This window comes from Poromitra crassiceps, assembly GCF_964638095.1.
Source record: "Poromitra crassiceps genome assembly, chromosome: 20".
NCBI lineage: Eukaryota > Metazoa > Chordata > Actinopteri > Beryciformes > Melamphaidae > Poromitra > Poromitra crassiceps.
This window is the reverse complement of record NC_139637.1, coordinates 20,549,666-20,569,741: the sequence shown is the minus strand read 5'-3', so window position 1 is coordinate 20,569,741 and position 20,076 is coordinate 20,549,666. Positions and strand designations below refer to the sequence as shown.

General features: G+C 45.0%; 2 protein-coding genes across 4 annotated transcripts in view; both read right to left on the bottom strand.

The window, feature by feature from the left end:
- Positions 1–5,167, bottom strand: part of ap4b1 (adaptor related protein complex 4 subunit beta 1) — a 26,448-nt gene extending 21,281 nt beyond the window's left edge. For 2 of the 3 annotated variants that reach the window (XM_083656712.1, XM_083656714.1), the window contains exons 1-6: positions 5,064–5,167; positions 4,585–4,707; positions 4,178–4,402; positions 3,927–4,057; positions 2,437–2,584; positions 495–780 (exon numbers count right to left, since the gene is read on the bottom strand). In XM_083656712.1, coding sequence (XP_083512838.1) covers positions 495–780; positions 2,437–2,584; positions 3,927–4,057; positions 4,178–4,402; positions 4,585–4,697 — 903 coding nt within the window. In that variant the 5' untranslated portion in view covers positions 4,698–4,707; positions 5,064–5,167. The remainder of the gene's footprint in view (positions 1–494; positions 781–2,436; positions 2,585–3,926; positions 4,058–4,177; positions 4,403–4,584; positions 4,708–5,063) is intronic. The other variant, XM_083656713.1, reaches the window with a different exon arrangement.
- A 1,258-nt stretch (positions 5,168–6,425) lies between these two features.
- Positions 6,426–20,019, bottom strand: sephs3 (selenophosphate synthetase 3). The gene is made up of 8 exons (XM_083656363.1): positions 19,646–20,019; positions 17,745–17,848; positions 16,117–16,224; positions 15,769–15,923; positions 13,100–13,190; positions 9,572–9,671; positions 8,732–8,944; positions 6,426–8,199 (listed from the first exon to the last, which is right to left on the bottom strand). The coding sequence occupies exons 1-8, from the start codon at positions 19,920–19,922 to the stop codon at positions 7,949–7,951; spliced, it is 1,299 nt and encodes a 432-aa protein (XP_083512489.1). The 5' UTR covers positions 19,923–20,019; the 3' UTR covers positions 6,426–7,948.
- Between the last annotated feature and the right edge of the window lie 57 nt (positions 20,020–20,076).

Genomic DNA, 20,076 nt, shown 5'->3' with positions numbered 1-20,076 from the left:
CCCCCCGACACACACCCATGGACATTCAAATGATTCCACTGAATGGAGGACAAAGAAAAGTAAAGTTTTAGAATTTGCATCGACTTTTCCGGTCTGCTTCTCTTTTCCACACGTCCTCCTCATTCACCTGGAGCGGCTGTAGCTCAGGAGGTAGAGCGGGTCGTCCACTAATCGCTTTGGATAAAAGAGGTCGGTGGTTCGATTCCCACCTCCTCCGGTCTGCATGTCGAAGTGTCCTTGGGCAAGATACTGAACCCCAAATCGCTCCTGATGTTGTGCCAGCACCCTGCGTGGTAGCCTGCCTCCATCGGTGTGTGAATGGGTGAATGTACCTACTGATTGTAAAGCGCTTTGGATAAAAGCAGATATAAATGCAGGCCATTTACCTGTACGTGGCATTCTCTCTGTCTCTGTCCGAGCACACACACTTTGCCTGCCGTAGAACACCCCTCCCCCCCTCCATGCCCCAAGGAATGCACGGCGTTCACGCTCACCTGTATGTGGCAGAGGGCGGCGAACCTCACCTCCCTGGACGCGCTCCCGCAGGCGGCCAGCAGGGGGCCCCGCACTCGCTCCAGGGCCGACAGGCTGATGGCAGGCAGGCCCGAGCAGAGGCCGAGGAACAGGCTGAGGGTGGCGGCCATGACGGGGGGGTGGGGGCTGAGCAGGAAGGGGTCCAACAGGGACAGGATGTCGAATAGCTCGTCCTCCGACTGGGGCTGGTAGCGCTGCAGGACCTTCAGCGCCTCACACTGGCCCCAGACGTCACACTCCTTCAGCCTGCGAGGGAGGACCAACCAAAGACGATGGGATTCAAGCAAGACGGCCCAACTTCAACTCACTTCCTGTCATTTTGTCATTTTTACACGGACACGCCCACTTAGGAGACTTTCGGCAGGTCTGAGTCAATGGTTGACCACGCCCATTTAGGAGACTTGCTGCTACCATTTGTTAGAATTGGCGGCGCCTGCGGTGACCCGTCTTTAGTAATATAATATCTATGGGAGGACATAGAAAGGCTCAGGCACGGTGGACTGGGATCTAAATATATTTCTGATATCAGTTTCCAAAGCTGTTTTGAGATGGGGTTTTGCAACACTTAATGCTACAATATCATATTGAGAAAGTGTTGTGGCTCGTTTGGGTTGATGTTAAGTACCTCTAAAATGTCACAGTGAAACTAGGCGGTTGATAAATTAAGTTCCTCTGGAAAAGAGGAACTTGGCTGTTTACAATCGTTGTGGCATCATAAAAGGGCAGAGTGGATGTGATGTGGTTACAAGTGTGTGTTTATTAGGGCTGCAGCAACTAACGATTATTTTCATCATCGATTAATCTGTTGATTATTTTCTCAATTAATCGATTAGTTGTCTGGTCTATAAAATGTCAGAAAATGACGATCAGTGTTTCGGAAACAAAGCCCAAGATGACGCCCTCAAATGTCTTGTTTTGTCCACAACTCAAAGATAATATCAGTTTACTGTCATACAGGAGTAAAGAAACCAGAAAATATTCACATTTACAAAGCTGGAATCAGAGAATTTAGACCTTTTCTCTTAAAATTGTACTCAAAACGATTAATCGATTATCAAAAATAGTCGTCGGTTAATTTTCTGCCGATCGACTAATCGATTAATTGTTGCAGCTCTAGTCTTTATTATAGAGTATTTTTGCAACAGCTTTGAACAGGGCTCAGCCAATCATAATCAAGGACCGAAAACTATCCATTTGATAACACTGATTTGGTTTTCATGTCATAGCCAAGAGGTGACACGTGGCTGACAGCAGCGCTGAAGACAACATTTCCCAAAGCAGACGCTGCATGACCGGGACATTTACAAGCTGCAGCTTTAAGCCCCGCCTGATTAGGTTTTTACCTATAAATGAGTTTTGTTGCTAAGCAATAATATCTAAACATCTGCTTAGTTCCAAGTGGTTGCCTGGCAACATCAGGATATTGAATAATCTATCAGGAAAGATTGGGAAGCAATTGGGTTTTGCTGGTTTATGGTAACGCAGAGACAGACAGACAGACACACACACACACTCCTCTATAGACACTGCATGAAATAGGCCACGCCCATCATGGGGGAAAGCGCTCCATTCACTCCCATACACCAGCGTCATTTTCCTTGAATTAAACATAGCTAAAAGCTGTTGTGTGGTAGGCTGCACAGACAACAAATGTAAAAAAGCTAAAGTTGTTTTTATACTCCTGAGCAAAACAAGGAAGCCATTGAGAATTGGCGAGAAGAAAAATGTGGATCTAGCTGTCAAGAAACGAAGTTGGAGTGTTCAACTTCCGTATATATGATCTTTGTGTGCAACACACGACCATGCACGCGACATAGGAGAATGCCAGGATTGGAGGGGGGGTTGTTTCCCCCCACTTTGGGTGTGGTTTCTGAATTCTCTATTGTATGAAGTGGGAGCAACCTGTTGAGGAGATGATGAGCGATGGGCTTGTTGATAGCGACGCCTCCCTCCTCCTTCAGGATCTCCTCCAGCGCTCGGAGGCAGTTCACCATCACCACGGGGTCGGCGTCCCTGAGCAGGCTGTACAGTTCGTTCACCACCGCCGCGTCTGGAAGAGTGACGCACACTAGAAGTCAACAGGATCCCAGGTGGATGCATAATATACAAAGAGCAGGAAAAGCCCCAGCATATTATTTACACACACATCTAATAATCCTTAGATGTTGTTTTGTAAGGCAGGGCTGGGTCACTTTCCTTCCCATTGCATCAGATGCAGCACTGATGAAATTGCCTCTTGCTTAAATATTTATACTGTAGCATAATGAGCTGTTTGTACTGTAACTGTAATACATTTGTTTGTTTTGGCCTAAACCAAAAGGCTCTATAATGAGTTTTTCAGTGGAGGCGAGAGCAATTTATGCCGGATCCTGCCGGAAAACAGGATCCAGGGCCTCAAGAGAGTGGGACCGGCACCTCCTTTGTCATCTCAGTCAGCAACGACGAGAGAGAGAGAGAGAGAGAGAGAGAGAGAGAGAGAGAGAGAGAGAGAGAGAGAGAGAGAGAGAGAGAGAGAGAGAGAGAGAGAGAGAGAGAACTGATTTTTCTCATTCAAACAACTCAGAATTAGATAACAGACCATTGGTTCCCAAACTGTGGACCGCGGACCACTGGTGGTCGGCGGGGCTCTGCCTGGTGGTCCGCCAGAGAGTTGTATTTTTTTTTTTTTTTTTTTACATAATACACATTAACCCTGAGGAGTAACCAGATTGTGCCGATATACCTGGTATAGGCAGTGGAAGTGGTCCCTGGGAAATTTGGTTTGGTACGTAGTGGGCATTTCAGCAATTTTTCCATCACAGTACTTGGTCTGAAAAGTTTGGGAACCACTGACTTAGACTATTTACTTTTTTTAAATAAATACGGCAGGCTGTTTTTACTGTGTTACAATATATCAGAATGTAAAGCAGAAATAAGCATTAGAGAGAGAGAGAGAGAGAGAGAGAGAGAGATAGAGATAGGGAGAGAGAGAGAGGGAGAGAGAGGGAGAGAACACGCTGCAAGCTGTAAACCACGCCTTCTATGCACCTCCCTGAATGTATTATTGTGAATGCTCTGATTAATAAAGATACATAAATAGGCTAATGTAGGGATACTCAACTTTCTTGGGGACCACTTTTGCAAAATGACAGGAGGCCAGGCGAGAAAATGGTCGGCGGGCCACCCGGCACCCTATCGTGGGCCGCAATTAGAGTATCACTGGGCTAATGCTTTGTTTGGGATGACAATTTTGTTTAGTTTTTAGAGCTAGCACCCTAGGCGAGCTAGCACCCTAGGCATTACCCAATGTGCTCCAGAGGCACAGTTGATTTTTTTTAATGCGTTCCATGACTTTTTCTCTCCCCGTGGAACAAAAAGAAAAGAAGAAAAGAGAAACACATCCATCCATCCACCTATGTCAGAGTTGGGCTGGAGGTTGTGTAGCTTGGCCCAGCCCAGCACAGCTACCCGTCGTACGCAGGCCGCTCTGTCCCTCAGCCCTGCTGTCAGTGGCTGCTCCACATACTCCACCAGACTGGGCAACCTGAGACACACACAGACACACACACAGTCCATTCAGACACCAGATTGTCCCAGACAATGTCACAACAATCGTAGGCCAACGTGAGCAGCTGACCCACGTCAGCGCGTATAGAATAGATACCTAAGGTTGGTCATGTTCCTCAGCGCCAGGCTGCGGACCATGGGGTTTGGATCCTGGCAGTCTTTCCTCAGCGTGTTGATGACCAGCAGAGACAGCTCCGGGTTGAGGCTGGCATAGGAACACAGAAAGACGTAGACCAGTTTCTTCTGGACCACGTCCACCGTGGCACACGCCTTCACCATCTCACTGAACAGCCCCGACACATCCACGCCCTGAGACATCGCCCTGAGAGAGAGGGAGGAAGAGAGGAAAGAAATGCCATGGGGTGAGAGGAGAGGGGGGGATGAGGAAGAGGAGGGGGACATTTGGATGAGAAAAGGCAATGGAGGAGAATGGAAAGACAAAATTGAAAATGCTAATCTAATGCTAAGGCTAAGTGCTGAAGGGTGGCTCTGTCTTCAGCCCACCTGATAACCTTGAGGATGGTGTTCCTGTATCGCAGGTGGTCAGACTGGACATTGGGGTTGGACAGAGCTCTCCTCAGCTCCCTCACCATGTCCTCACTGCCCAGATAAGGCATGGCGGCTGCTCTGACAAGAGCACATCAACAAAGCATCAAATATTAGCTTGTTCTCATAAAATCAGGCTCACATACATATGACAGCAGCCTTATGTTAGCTTCTTCACAAGAGCATTTAACAAAAAGGGAGACAGTCACCTATTTAAAGACATATATGACCCCATATTCTAAGTTCACTACAGAGTTATTAAAGCCAAAAATCTGGTTTCAGGATAATAATGAGAATAAAAAAGTAAAAACTATAAAAGTCAGCTGTTGATTCAGCTAACGTTAGCTAACACCCTTTAACGTTATTCAGTGAAACTCATAAATCTACACACGCGAGATAATGTCTAACGCCTCGATTTGTATTCTTTAAATATTTACCGTTTACACTTCAACTGGGGTTGATTTCACTCATGATACAGCCGAGACGTTTTCCAAAATACATCCATGGTTTGTTTACATCGCCGCACTTCCGCATTGCTTCTTCTACTATTCAAATCGTGGTGGTAGAGGCAGAGGGTAAAACTGGAGGACCCTATGCTGCCATCTTGTGACTAGAAAAGGACATGACATCCACATGTTTGCAGTACCAGTCCGATGTTGCAATGTTCTACAAATATTAGCACTACAAACAGTGCCTAACTTGTCCATGAGTTAGTAGTACTGTATAACTTACATACAGTGTTGGGGGTAACTCATTACAAAAGTAACATATTACATGTAATATATTACTTTTAGCAGTAACTCAGTACTTGCTTGTCTTGTTTTCCTGCACCTATATGCCCTGTTATTTAGCACTATGTTGTACAGCACAAGCATTTCACACGTGATACTTGTACTACGGAGTGACAATAAAAATCTTGAATCTTGAATAATATAACTTATTACCAATAGGATTTCAGTAATATTATACCAGTTACTTTGTCAAGTAACACAAGTTACAAATTGAGTTAATTTTTTTTATTTATCAAAGCACATACAGTATTTAAATAAAGATACAATCACTTCCTAATCAAATTGTTCCTTTTTATGCAAATAACCAGTAGGCTATAGAGACAATAACAAAGGATAAGATTTTGAATTTTAGACAGTTTAATTACACTGACTTCAAGACGGGTTTAAATTATTTTTCGGTATGGTTCCGGGGCACCGATGTCATTCTGCTACTGCTGTTATTTTGGTGAAAGTAATGCAAAAGTAGTGTAATAAGTAAAGTAACAAGTTACTCTACACAGACAGTAATAATTGTAAAGTAACGTATTACTTTCAAATGAAAGTAACTAGTAATATGCAGTATAGCCTATTACATTTAGGAAATAACTTGCCCAACACTGCTTACATAGGCTACAGGTTCTACAACATGTTCATGTCCCAGACCCCGCAAAATAAACACACTAGGCTACAGCCTGCAGACCACCATTATAGACTAATGATTTCCTCCCAGAGATCCCATATGTGATGATGTTTATATGTGCGGGTGATGAAAGTGGTGAGAACAAAACCTAAAATTGGAGGATTCATTGTCAAACATTTGCTAACTGATATGTTTAATGAATTAAATGTTATGAAATTAGACTTGTTTGCTTTGCTGGAACCCCCTCAAGGTGCATTGGCAGTCCCCCAAGCTCACTCGGGGAGCCACTGAAAGGGGTATTTATTTTCTCGAGAGCTGTTGAGCCAAATTACAAGATCAAAATGTAGCTCATCTACTACACATTTCACACACCCAACAGTTTGAGTTGATGAAGGTTTTATTGATTGTGAAAAGCAGGGGAATCTACAAACATAAACAGCTTCAGACCTCCAGGAACCAAGGCCGACCCCCATCCCAAGGCAAACATCCACTCTGCCTTCCCCCACTGGCTGGGGTTTACAAGGCAGAGTTTCATAAACAGGAGGGGGGAGGGACTTGGTGCTGGAACAGCCAATCGGCTGACAGAGGTGGCATCCCAAAACGCCGCCCGTTGGTCCAGAGGAAGCTGCTCAACCCTCCCTCTGGGACATGTGGGCGGAGCCAGGGTGTGCCATGGCTGATGGGACCATTTTTTCCCACAAGATACAATCACAAACATGAGACATCAATTCATATCAATCACTTAAAAAAAGGACAAAAAACCCTATTCCCCTCCCACACAGCCACACCCCCCTATAACACTCGACACACTTCCACTCATATTTTCATAGCCTGCTAAAATCATAGTGATCACGTGAAGACATATTCCTTTTGGTTCCTGCGGGTCAGTCTGACCTCCAGCCCGCCCACGGTGATTTCCGTGGGTGGGCGTGTACTCGCCTTGACAGACAAACTCCTTCAGCTAATCGGCGTCTCCAAATCCAATTGAAATCCACTCGGAAGAACTCTGCTGGTGTATGCTCTTGTTCTTGTTTAATTGTCATTGAGTCTATTCCTGCAATAACTGCACTCACGGCTGCGTTTACTCTACCACCGTTAACGTTGCTGCTCGTTGCTTCTGGAGCCGCCATATTGGGTGCGTTCGTAAAATTAAATCGGGCGCTCGACACTCAAATGGGAGCGCGGCTGTTCAATGAAATTTCGGCTTTTACAAAGGGTCCGGTTTGTGAGAGGAGCGCGCTCCGCCACTCGGAGCGTCGGGACTGTTTTGCCAGCGGCGTCTCTGATTGGCCAGTGGACTTTGTCATTTCTGGAAATGGCTGTGGGCGGGCCCGGGTGGCCAGACCGATCAGCAGGACAAAACAGAATGTGAGGTCACATGATCAGGGTGGGCTTAACCAGGCTAATATTTTCCATCGTTCACTGAATTTGGCAAGTAACATTTTGGAATGTTTCGTCTTTGCAATTGAAATAATCACTTTGCAGAGAATACTTTTCTTTTTTTGTGCAATGGGATAAATGTATGCACACAGTTGTCTGTAAGGAGGAAGCAAAGGGAGATGAAAGAAAAGGGGGGCAGATAAAAGTAAAAATTCATGATAAATAATGCTGTCATTCCCATTCTCACCAGCAGGAGATGATGGTGATTTGGTCCGTTTGCGCTCAACCTTTTCGGCTGAAGGGGGGATGAGATGATGAGATGAACAGCATGAGCAAACTCTCTCACACACACGCACACGCACGCACACGCACACGCACACGTACAGTACACACACACACACACACACACACACACACACACACACACACACACACACACACACACACACACACACACACACACACACACACACACACACACACACACACACACACACAGACACACACACACACACCAGAGGGGCAGTAGTGTTTATGACAGATTTGGGCTTGGGGCGGGACTGGCAGTGCTGTTGTCGTGATTGGTTGCCTGGCTTCCTCGGGGCGGGACCTCGATGATGCGGGGCTTGTCGATGATGCGAGCGCGGCGGTCGCCTTTCTCGACGATTCCGATGATCCACGCGCCGCCCGCCGCCCCCTGACCTCCGAACCCGGAGCCCTGGCTCTTCATCTCCGAGCAGAACTTCGCCGCCTGCTCTCTGGGCAGACACACCAGCAGCCCGCCTGCAGAGCGGAGGAGAGAATATTATTAATCATAATAATAATTATTATTAATATATTCAAAATCAGCCAGTGGATGTCACCCACTTCCCAATATGATAGTTTGATCTTCTGACAGCTAGCTAAACCACCTACAGGAATAGCATTAGTTTAGGGCTTTAACAAAGAGTTAAGTGACATGATGGTTATGCTATCAAGAGGCTTTTCCATCCTCTTAGAATATGATTCTGGGGGAACTCTGAATATTTGTCATTTTTGGCATGAAAACTTTACATTTAAATTTTTTTAACTTTAAATTTAAAGATACTGAACTATCAGCACCTTCACTTCAACATGATTGATATCAGCTTTCTAAAAGCCATCTCAGTCTAACCTCAGACCTGGAAATAAAGGCATGCATGTTTTCAGACTGCTTTGGGTCAAGGACATAGAAATAAGACAATTTGTTTATTTATAACAAAAGTTAACAATAAGTCAACTGTTACTACTGAAATTCGACAAATATTCAGTGTTTTGTTTGTCTAGAGGTTCATACCAGAAGTCTCAGCTGACGTGCCCTGAACCAGGTTGAACACGTTGCCACAGGCTTTGCTGATGGCGGCCATCTTGGCTATGATTGGGAGGTTGTGGATGACGAAGGCCACCTCGTTCTGCTGCTGCTGCGCCAAGTTGTTCGCGTGCCCCAACAGCCCGAAGCCCGTCACGTCTGTGGCCGCGTGGGCCTGGAACTTGTGCATTAGGCCCGCCGCTGCAGACACAAACACAAATACTGTAATAACAATGATCTTACAACTATCTCACTTTGTAGAGAGGCAAAGTGAACGTCACTTCCTGCTTCAGCGCTGTACCAGAGATTTTTATCAGCCATTTATTTTCCCATAGACAATTCGTAAAATGTTTATAAAAATCGTTTTACTTGGTCAAACCAAACGGTTCAGATATATTTCGAATCGGGAGAGACCATAGAACATTTCACTCAGACCAAAACTTAAAAAAACATAGAAAAAAATATTTTCTTTAAATCCACAACTTTTTTACATTTTGGTCAGAGTGAAATGTTATGTGGTCTCTCCTGTTTCTAAATGTTACTGAACCGTTCGGTTTGAACAAGTAAAACAATTTTTAGTATTAAGTAGTATTTAAGTATTTTCCGAATTGTCTATGGGAAAATAAAATGCAGATGAAAATCTCTGCTACAGTGCTGAAGCAGGAAGTAGGCGGTCACTTTGCCTCTATATTTGCACAGCGCTTTTTTTTTTTTCTAAATCAAAGTTTACAAAGTATTTTACAGTCAAGACAAAACAAAACAAAAGTCAAGACAAGTTTACACAAGAACGGGAAGACGTCACACACAGAAGTCAAAACGTTAATTTACCGGTGCGGTTCAGCGTTGCCATGGAGAACATGGCTTCCTGATAGGCCTCCTTCACATCCTCCTTGCTGACCACCAGCTTGATCTTGTTCCACCTTTCCGGCTGGTGACGGCAAAGCGATGGAAATGGAGACACAGTTTCAGAGGTTAAGGTAAGTTAAGTTAACTTATCCTTTATTTATCCCCATGGGGAAATTCATCCTCAGCATTTGACCCATCCTCTACTAGGAACCTTCCTAGAACTAGGAGCAGTGGGCAGCCGTAGTGCAGCGCCCGGGGGACCAACTCCAGTTCTTTTGCCAGTGCCTTGGTCAGGTGCACTGACAGGAGTATTAACCCTAACATACATGTCTTTGACAGGAGTCTTAACCCTAACATACATGTCTTCGACAGGAGTATTAACCCTAACATACATGTCTTTGACAGGAGTCTTAACCCTAACATACATGTCTTTGACAGGAGTAATTGACCCTAACATACATGTCTTTGACAGGAGTAATAACCCTAACATGCATGTCTTTGACAGGAGTCTTAACCCTAACATACATGTCTTTGACAGGAGTATTGACCCTAACATACATGTCTTTGACAGGAGTCTTAACCCTAACATACATGTCTTTGACAGGAGTATTGACCCTAACATACATGTCTTTGACAGGAGTAATAACCCTAACATGCATGTCTTTGACAGGAGTCTTAACCCTAACATACATGTCTTTGACAGGAGTATTGACCCTAACATACATGTCTTTGACAGGAGTCTTAACCCTAACATACATGTCTTTGACAGGAGTATTAACCCTAACATACATGTCTTTGACAGGAGTCTTAACCCTAACATACATGTCTTTGACAGGAGTATTGACCCTAACATACATGTCTTTGACAGGAGTCTTAACCCTAACATACATGTCTTTGACAGGACTATTAACCCTAACATACATGTCTTTGACAGGAGTAATAACCCTAACATACATGTCTTTGACAGGAGTATTGACCCTAACATACATGTCTTTGATGATGGGAGGAAACCGGAGCACCCGGAGAAAACCCACACCAACACGGGGAGAACATGCAAACTCCACACAGAAAGGATCTGGGACGGACCGGGGTTCGAACCCGGGACCTTCTTGCTGTGAGGCAGCAGTGCTACCCACTGAGCCACCCAGAGTGTGCCAAGTGGAGAATTCAATCAACCTTGAGCACTGAAATGTTTCAATGACACAACTCTATGGCTGTCCCCAAAGCTTAAGTGACAAGTATTCGAATAGATTCAAAGCTTCGCCGGGAGTGCGGGGCACGTAGTAACAATGAGGCCATTTACACCTGGCGCTAACATGCGTTTTCTGTGATCAGATTGCAATCAGATTGTGTTTTATCACTTGACATGCCAGGTGTAAACACCCCCAAAACGCATTGAAGAAGGATTGCAATCTGATCGGCCAAACCACCTCCGGAGGTGGTCAGGGATGCATTGTGTACACATTGAACACAAGTGTAAATGCAATGTGTCCTCTCAATCTGGATACAGCAACTTTATGCGGATTGAGAGGGCAACCATTTCTGCCATCAGATACAAACTCTGCTTTACTCACTCCTCCAGAATCTCCATTTTCAAATCATGCATTCTTCCCGCCTTTGATTATGGTGATGTCATTTACCAACATGCTTCAAAAACCACGCTTGCCAAACTGGATACCCTCTACCACTCAGCCATCAGATTCGCCACCGGAGCTGCCTACCGTACTCACCACTGCTCTCTTTACAGTCAAATAAGCCTCACCTCTCTCCAAGCCAGACGTGAGTCACATTGGTACACCCTGATCTACAAAGCACTCACTGGACACACCCCAGCCTATCTATCCAATCTTCTGCACATCTCCACATCTACTTACAACCTCAGATCCAACGCGGTCATCACTCTCGCCGTCCCCAAAACCAAGAACTCCTTTGGTAGCAAAGCATTCCACTCTGCTGCTGCATCTGCTTGGAATGGGCTCAACAGATCACTTCAGCTGGACCAGTTTGTTGACCTGGCTGCCTTTGGCAGTATATTGAAGTCATTTTTAACATGTTTGCAATTGCCAATTGTCCTGACTCCCCTGCCCCGCCTCCTAACCCTGCACTACCTGTATGTTTTGTCTGCCCTGTCTGTTAAGTCTAAGACTTGCTGTGTGTGACTTTTTTGTGCTAAATGCTTTTTTAACACTGTTTATATTTGTTTTTATTTGTATTGATTCTATTTTTGTGTATGCCTCTATGCCCTCTTGGCCAGGTCATTATTGTAAAAGAGAATGTGTTCTCAATAATCTACCTGGTAAAATAAAGGAAATGAATGAAAGATTGCAATCAGATGGCAGAAAACGCATGTTAACGCCAGGTGTAAATGGCCTCAATGAGAGGCGAGGAGAACAATCAGACTTCAAGGATTTCCCTTTTTATTGAAATGAAAATGGATAGAAAATGTGCAATACAATAAGCACATCAAATAAATGACAGCCATAGCCCATAAAAAGGAATTTGCTCATTATGTACAGTAGCCCCTGGTGGCTGCATGGTCAAACTGTCTCAGTTTTAGTGCTGGTAAGTAATGTTAGATGAGAGCTGTGAGATACAATGTCCTCGTCTAAGAGAATAAGTAATAATAATGATTGTTGATGCATAATAAAGAATAATGTTGGATTACTATTTATAAATACATTTAAAGGTCCCAATTCGTGCAGCTGTAACCTCTTAAAAACGTGTGTCTCTGGTCCATAAAACATGATTCTGGATTAATTTGTCGAAAATATAGCAACCCCGTTTGTTGTGACGGAGTTCTCACTTCCTCATCTCGTCGCTTCCCAAGAATGGTCTGTTTCTATAATATATTCAGAACTAACAGTTCCCATTGGCCGCTGAGGGAGAGCCCGCCCCAGGCTCCCAGCGGCCAATCAGATTAGCGTCTGTGGACCAGCACGCGAGGTTGCGAGTTATCGTTAACTTAACGGTTACTACGCTAAAGAGGACATCTCAAAATGCCTAGACTTACCGAATGCACCTCTGCAGTTGCTGGATCACGTACAGTTGGCGTCGCTCCAGCTAGAAGTGTTAATTTTGTGGCTATAGACAAAATGGTGCAGGTAGCTTGTGTGAGAGAGACCCGCGCAGTATGCGTGAGGAAGCTCGTGACGTCCCAAATCCCCTCTGGGCAAATGAAGCGTTTGGGGGTGTGGCTTGGAGGAGACTGCAGGGGGAAGCTGGATAGGGACAAATCCAACTGTGGCAGTTCTGAGGTTGTGACCACTCATTACAGGGAGGGCTGACAGCAGTATATATGCCTTTACAAGTAAAAACAGCTTTTGCACGGAATGGGACCTTTAAGAAGAAAAATTAAGCATTCGACAATACTGATTTGGAAATAGATTAGCAATGGCGATCGATTGAAGCTGCGAAGCGTTTAATAGGTCAGCAGCCCTGACACAACTCGACACCTGCTGGGAACCAGAGAGGGTTACCTGAGCAGCACAGTTTGTATTGACTCAGACTGACCTGCTCGAGCCACTGGTGAGCGTTGACCGCCACCTGCGTCCCCAAAGGTTTGGTGAGAACCAACACGTCGCCTGGTACAGCGCCGTCTGGCCTGCAACGCACACACACACACACACACACACACACAGACAGACACACACACACACAGACACACACACAGACACACACACACACACACACACACACACACACACACACACACACACACACACACACAGGTGAGAGGAGGTGAAAATTCCAGCCTAAAGCACTTTAAAAGTGTTAAAGCGAGTGGTGATGTTATCTTGCATGTCTGGGTTCACTTTGTTTTTCGGAAGGCTACTTCTGGTTTCTGCAAATATCTGGCCGAAAGGATTCTTCCAGAATCAGCTGATTTTTTTTGATTGATGAGCATTCAGCAATCATACGTGCAGCTCATATCTCCACTGGCAGGAGCCTCGACGATGCAAAACAAACAACCACACAGGACATGTTGTGTTTCGAGCAACAGGCATGGCAATGATCATATACACACCCTAATATTCACAAGCTAGTTAACCAGCTTGTGATCACAAAATAACACCTGGAATGCATTGAGCAGCCTGATGATATCCCACAGTGTAAAGGCCGTTACACACAGAGTGCGAGGTGAATAAACGTTAGGAAAATGCAGAATTGCGAATTGATCACCCAAATATAGTCACATCAAACACGGCGCTATTTGGCGGTAAATAACTTCCACTCATGTGGAATTATGCAATGAGTGGTGTGTGCAATAAGATTGCCTTTCTTTCATTTTCGTTCACGCACACAATGTGCCCAACCCTCACGGCCTTACAAGACACTAACTGTTTTACCGCTGCAATAAGTGACATGTGCAATATGTGGAATGTGCAAGGAGAGGTGTGAAATAATGTGGTAGGTGCGTGCAAGATGTAACTGGGTTGATTTGCTGTGTGCTGTTTTGTTACAAGTATGTTTGTTTATGGAGGCAATTATACACGTGCAACATCTGAGTCTAAAACAAATTTCCCCCAAGTGGACAATCCTATAATAAGAATGTGAAGTGTGTGTGTGTGTGTGTGTTAGAGCTGTCGAAAATAATCGATTCAGAGATGCATCGCGATGCTTAATAGGACGATTCTGAATCGATTAACAAATATCAAAAATCGATTATTAAATTTTTTTTTTTTTTTTTTTTTTTTTTTTTTTTTTTTTTTAATAATCAAATAAAATAGAATGTAAGTACATGCAGTTGTTTATTTTAATTATGGATCATAATACAATGCAATTCCAAATGCACTTTTATTTTAAAAGTAGCCACACAGTGAGAAAAAAGAAAGTGAGAAAAAATAAATCATGTATTGCGGAAAAAGTGATGCCTCGATTTAAGATGCATCGTGATGCATCGAGATGCATCGGAGATGCATCGAGATGCATCGTATAATCGAATCGAATCGAATCGTTGACTTGTATAATCGAATCGTATCGAATCGTGAGATCAGTGAAGATGCACAGCTCTAGTGTGTGTGTGTGTGTGTGTGTGTGTTCATGCGGCAGCTAGCAGTGGTAGGTTTGGCACGATGGACGATGTCATCGACCATCGTCGATGTGCCGACCCCCCATCGACCTCTGAGCCTTCTACATCTGACCATCGTGATGAATTATCTGTTCAAATTAAAATTTTGCAGATTTAATAATAAAAAAAATGGCCAACTCCACTCATCCGCGACCCGCGGGTGGCATTAAACAAGCGCACCCTATCCCCAGTTCAGAGAAGCGGTAGAGCGGAGAGGAGGAGGGGGAGGGGAGGATATAGCAGACGTCGGTTGTCTTGTTGTGAAAATGTTGAGACAAAGAAGAAACTTCACGTTTCATCGCTCCCTGCTAACATGAGTTCCTGTTGCCAAATCTTGCGATAGTGTGTTGCTCAGATAGAGACAGGTCTTGAACAAGTTTATTTTTCTCCTGATCTGTCGGTCTGAAAAATGCCATCTTAGTGTCCGAATATTCTGAAGATATGTGAACAAACATTCCAAATATGTGACCAGTCCAGAATAACGCCTATTTGGAATTTTTTTAATGAGCAGCGAGGACTGGCTGTGCTGACCGGTCGGACTAGCTAGTGGACTATCCGTCAACCCCTGCTGTACTGGCAGTGAGAAAACACTGTCGACGTGCTTTTGTAACCAACGTTAAATGTCGACCGGGTACAGCCATCGGCTCCTCGCAGCAGTAACGTTATGAGCATGTCACTGAAGTTGACCACAGTGAATGTTGCCAAACGTCATCCATAGTTTACAGTTTACAATCCAACCGGCCGGCCCGGCTAACGCTGAACCGGAAGAACAAATACAATTGCGTCTGACACGGAAGAGAGAAAAAGTGGGCGTGGTGAATAAGGGTAGAAGGGTCACTCTGAAGATATGTGGCTTGGGAGAATTGGGCCGAATATTTACTTTAATGAATATGGGGGCAAAAGAATCTGTCATAATCTGAGATCACGTTGACTTTTCCCATTGACTCCAATAGACTCAGACCGGCCGAAAACCTCCTAAGTGGGCGTGTCCGTGGAAAACGAAGGGCAAAACGCTCCCGCCAAAATGACAGAAAGTGAGTTGAAGTTGGGTCGTCTTGCCTGAAATCCCATTGTCTTTGGTACTAATAAAGAAACCTTATAACAAACTCACATAATGAACTCGTTAGGCTGGCAGACGACTGAAGCCACTCCTCCGACGATGATCCAGGGGTTGACCACAGTCTGGCCGCCCGTCACCGAAGTCCCGCCCTCCTCCGCCGCGTCACGAAACCCTCGCATCACCAGCGGCATCACGCGCTCACGCTCCTGGTTCACACATGCAGAACATCACTTGAAATCATTTAAATCAAAGAAGGATGATTTGATGTCAGCGAAATAAAATCAACAAACACATGACGCTCGTGATATTCGCCCTAAGGTGGACGAGGAGTGGAATCACGATGTCGGCGTCGATAAATACAGGAATGGTCGACGCCTTCGAACAAACGCGCGCGGCTACCTTGTCGTTCATCTTCTGGCTGACGCTCAGCAGCATCAGCATGTTGTCACATTCTGTGATGCCCATGGCGTAGAGATCACTGAGGACGTTTGCACACGCTATCCTGCCCTGAGAGGAGAGAGAGGGGGAGTGAGAGAGGGAGAGAGAAAGAGGGAGGGAGAGAGTGAAAGGGAGAGAGAGGGAGGAAGGGGGAGAGTGAGAGAGAGAGACATGAAATAGGTGAAGTCATGGTGCTTTAATTGATCCCTTGAGCACAAGTCATATAACACATCTGTGTGCCGACGCTGATTGTATAGACGTTTTTTTACAGAATTGTGTTTCTAGGCAACAGTTTGGAACCTAGCTAGCGTATGTCGTGTCAGTTATTGTGTTAGCAAACACTGCAACAGGACGTAAGCTGGGGGGGTAATCGAGAATGTTTCAAGTTGTCAAGTGGAAGCCGTCTATTCACCTTATCATTTGCCCATATCAGGACGCTTCTGCATAACGTCATTTTGTAATCGTTGTTCCGTTTTAGACCCGGAAGTAGATTACTACCACCTTTATCATTTTTAGACTTGCCAAAAAGCTGTTTTCAAGCAAAAAAACAAACATTCCAAATATGTGACCAGTCCAGAATAACGCCTATTTGGAATTTTTTTAATGAGCAGCGAGGACTGGCTGTGCTGACCGGTCGGACTAGCTAGTGGACTATTCGTCAACCCCTGCTGTACTGGCAGTGAGAAAACACTGTCGACGTGCTTTTGTAACCAACGTTAAATGTCGACCGGGTACAGCCCTCGGCTCCTCGCAGCAGTAACGCTATGAGCATGTCACTGAAGTTGACCACAGTGAATGTTGCCAAACGTCATCCATAGTTTTACAGTTTACAATCCAACCGGCCGGCCGGCTAACGCTGAACCGGAAGAACAAATACAATTGCGTCTGACGCGGAAGAGAGAAAAAGCGCGCGTGGTGAATAAGGGGAATAAGGGCAGAAGGGTCACTCTGAATAAATACAACTCTCAGGAGGAATCTCGGGAGCTTCTCCTTTATACCGCTTCTGCCACTCTGGAAAACTCACATAACACTCGCATACATTGCAAAGGTAATGCAATTGTAACTGGACAGTTACATACATCATGCGTACTGCACGTTTTCCGACATGCATTCAGCAAAGATGCGGAAAGACTGCACTAACAAGTACTGGGGAAATGACTAGAACAAAAGTATCGAGAACCTGTAACAGGTTACAGTTACAGATACTGGAATAAGAACAGAGGCAACCCAAAGCTGAAATAGCATCCTCCACTGCCACGAAAAAATTAAGATAAATTACCTCAGTAGATACACATTTACAAAAAAAAATGTGTGGAGAACATGATTGGTTCTACACACCAAATTTGATTAACCATAAACAGCTACCGAAATACAATCATGTGTGTGGATGTCTCGTGCATCTCTTATTGGTATTTATTTACCATGACACAAATAGATTATTACTAGAAGTTACTGAGCAATTTTTTTCACAACAGCCCCACTTCCTTCCTGGAATCCTCATTTGAAGGTGTTGTGTTTCAGCTCATACTTTGGCAGAGTGCTTGAGGTGTGTTTATATATGATGAGGGAAACTCCTGCCAATAACTCACCATCATGTAAGGATCCTCCACCAGGGGGTAGAAGAAGTCAGTGGTCTGGACCAGGGAGAGCCCCCCGTGCCTCAGCGGGGTCACACAGGAGTCCATCCCTATGCCTGAAAACGCATCACAACACACACACATTAGGGTAGGCCAGAGCCGTGTATATAGAAGAGTCGCGACATCTCCATTGACTCCAATGGACCCGTTTTTTTACTCTCAAGAGTTCCAGGAAGTAAGGTTCTGGATTAAGCAGCGCTGTCGAGTTGCAGCAAAATGGACCGTTTGTGATGATGTCCTTTGAAAGGGTCAGACGCTTCAAGAATCAAAGTTTATATTATCAGCTGTATTTTAGCGTTCAAACTTCACGCGAGCCCCCGCCTTCCTGGCTATTCATTGGCTACTGAGTCACGCATTTTGGTCCTGCGCTGACGCCACTCTCTCTACTAGATTGCTCTGGGGAAGGCATGTCTACAGTATGTGCCTGCAGTGCACCCTACCTTGCTACTACAAACCATCGTTCCACTGATTTAATCATTTCCAGCTCCCCACCCACCACATGATTGGTCACAGTTCTGACCCTGACAGTCATTCCCACTTATATAGACTTGCAAAACATCTTAACAGGTGAAAACATGTATATATTTACCAATAAAGAATGCGTGATGAACTCTGCACCCAAACCCAACGCATCATAAACGTTCCTGCTGAATCATACAGTACTTCGCCTGACAATTTGACAACTACCATAGTTAGGTGAACTTATGTCCACTTATTAGCTAACAGTTCATAAGCAGTAACAACGTTAGTCTATTTATTTGTATGTTAAACTCATTGTATAGTTATATATGGCCTGCTGTTTCTGCCATCTGGATCATCATTAAGTGACTTTTTTCTCTCAATACAGTAGTGTGACTTTGTATCTCATAATTGTGAGATGCTAAGTAGTTATGACTTAGCATCTCATCATTATGAGATAGTATTTCATAAACTAGGCGCTCAATTCCTAGTCACGGCCTCGCCCGTCCTGCGGCTCACGTTCGCAGCTGCGCGGCCTTGCCCGCAGCTCGGCTGCTGTGTGGCCTTGCCTGCCCTATTGGCGCGCGTCTCCCTCAGTCTCTCTCCCCCTCTCCTCCCAGCCCTCTCCCTCAGTCTCTCTTGTGAGCCTCCTCAGTCAGACTGATGACATCACTGATGACATCATAACTGATGACATAATCACTGATGATATCACTGATGACATTGAATTTATGGCATCACTGATGTAATCAGTGACATAATCACTGAACTATAATAGCCTTGTGTGTGAGTGAATTTGTGACATCACTGATGTCATCAGTGTGCGAGTGAATTTATGACATCACTGAAGATGTAATCAGTGGGACAGAGAAACAGACAGACAGACAGAGCCCTAGCTCCCATTTATATACTGACTGATGATGATGATGATATGACTTAGCATCACATAATTTTGTGATAGTAGCTCATAAGGTATTTATCTTATGCGATACTATCTCAAAATGATGTGATGCTAAGTCATATTTATGAAATAAGACTATGACATAATTATGAGATGCTATTCATTGTTATGAGATACTACTTGTTACCTCATCATTATGAGATATAACGTTAGAGGCTATGAAGGCTGCAAGATTATGCAGCATTTTTAGTCGTTCAAGACAAATAGACTCAGTGCTATGTTAACGTTTATTTGGTCCAAAGCTGTGCACCTGTCAAGTGAAGTGCCATAGGGTTAGCATGGTTATAGCTACAACAACGTTCCTAATCCCTATGCATTGTAACAAGGCTAGCTTAGCTATGCTAACTCCAGACAGCCTTGCTACTGTAATGTGTTACGTTACATGTTACAGCACCATGCCTGGCTGGTGGTGGTTGGTTCCCCTTTGCCTTACCCAATCGAGGGCCCGGCGGTTGTTGGTCGAACTCCGAGGCTTGGTCCCCGGCCTTCGCTGCAGCGGCGGACCGGTCGGGCTCCAGTCCCGCTAGGAGTTTGAGCAGAGCCTCCTGCGGGACCTTGCAGCCTCATCCCTTCAGGTCCGAGAAGGCTGTGAGGCGGAATCCACGCTCCAGGCCGTGCTCCTCGGGTTTGAAAGGTTTGTATGCCGGGGAGATACACCCATCGGTCCCCATAGCCTCGGCCGGCGGGGTCGGGGTAGCTGAGCCTGACATGTCTGTCTTGGGGGGTACTTCAAACGGACAATGCCGGGTCGCGGTAACCGGTAAATATGACGCACGGATGAATGGAACTGCGTCCAGTGAGTGCCTGTCTGTGTCTGCCTGAACGAGATCAGCCAGCAGGGAAGAGTGTGAGGTTTGGCAGAAT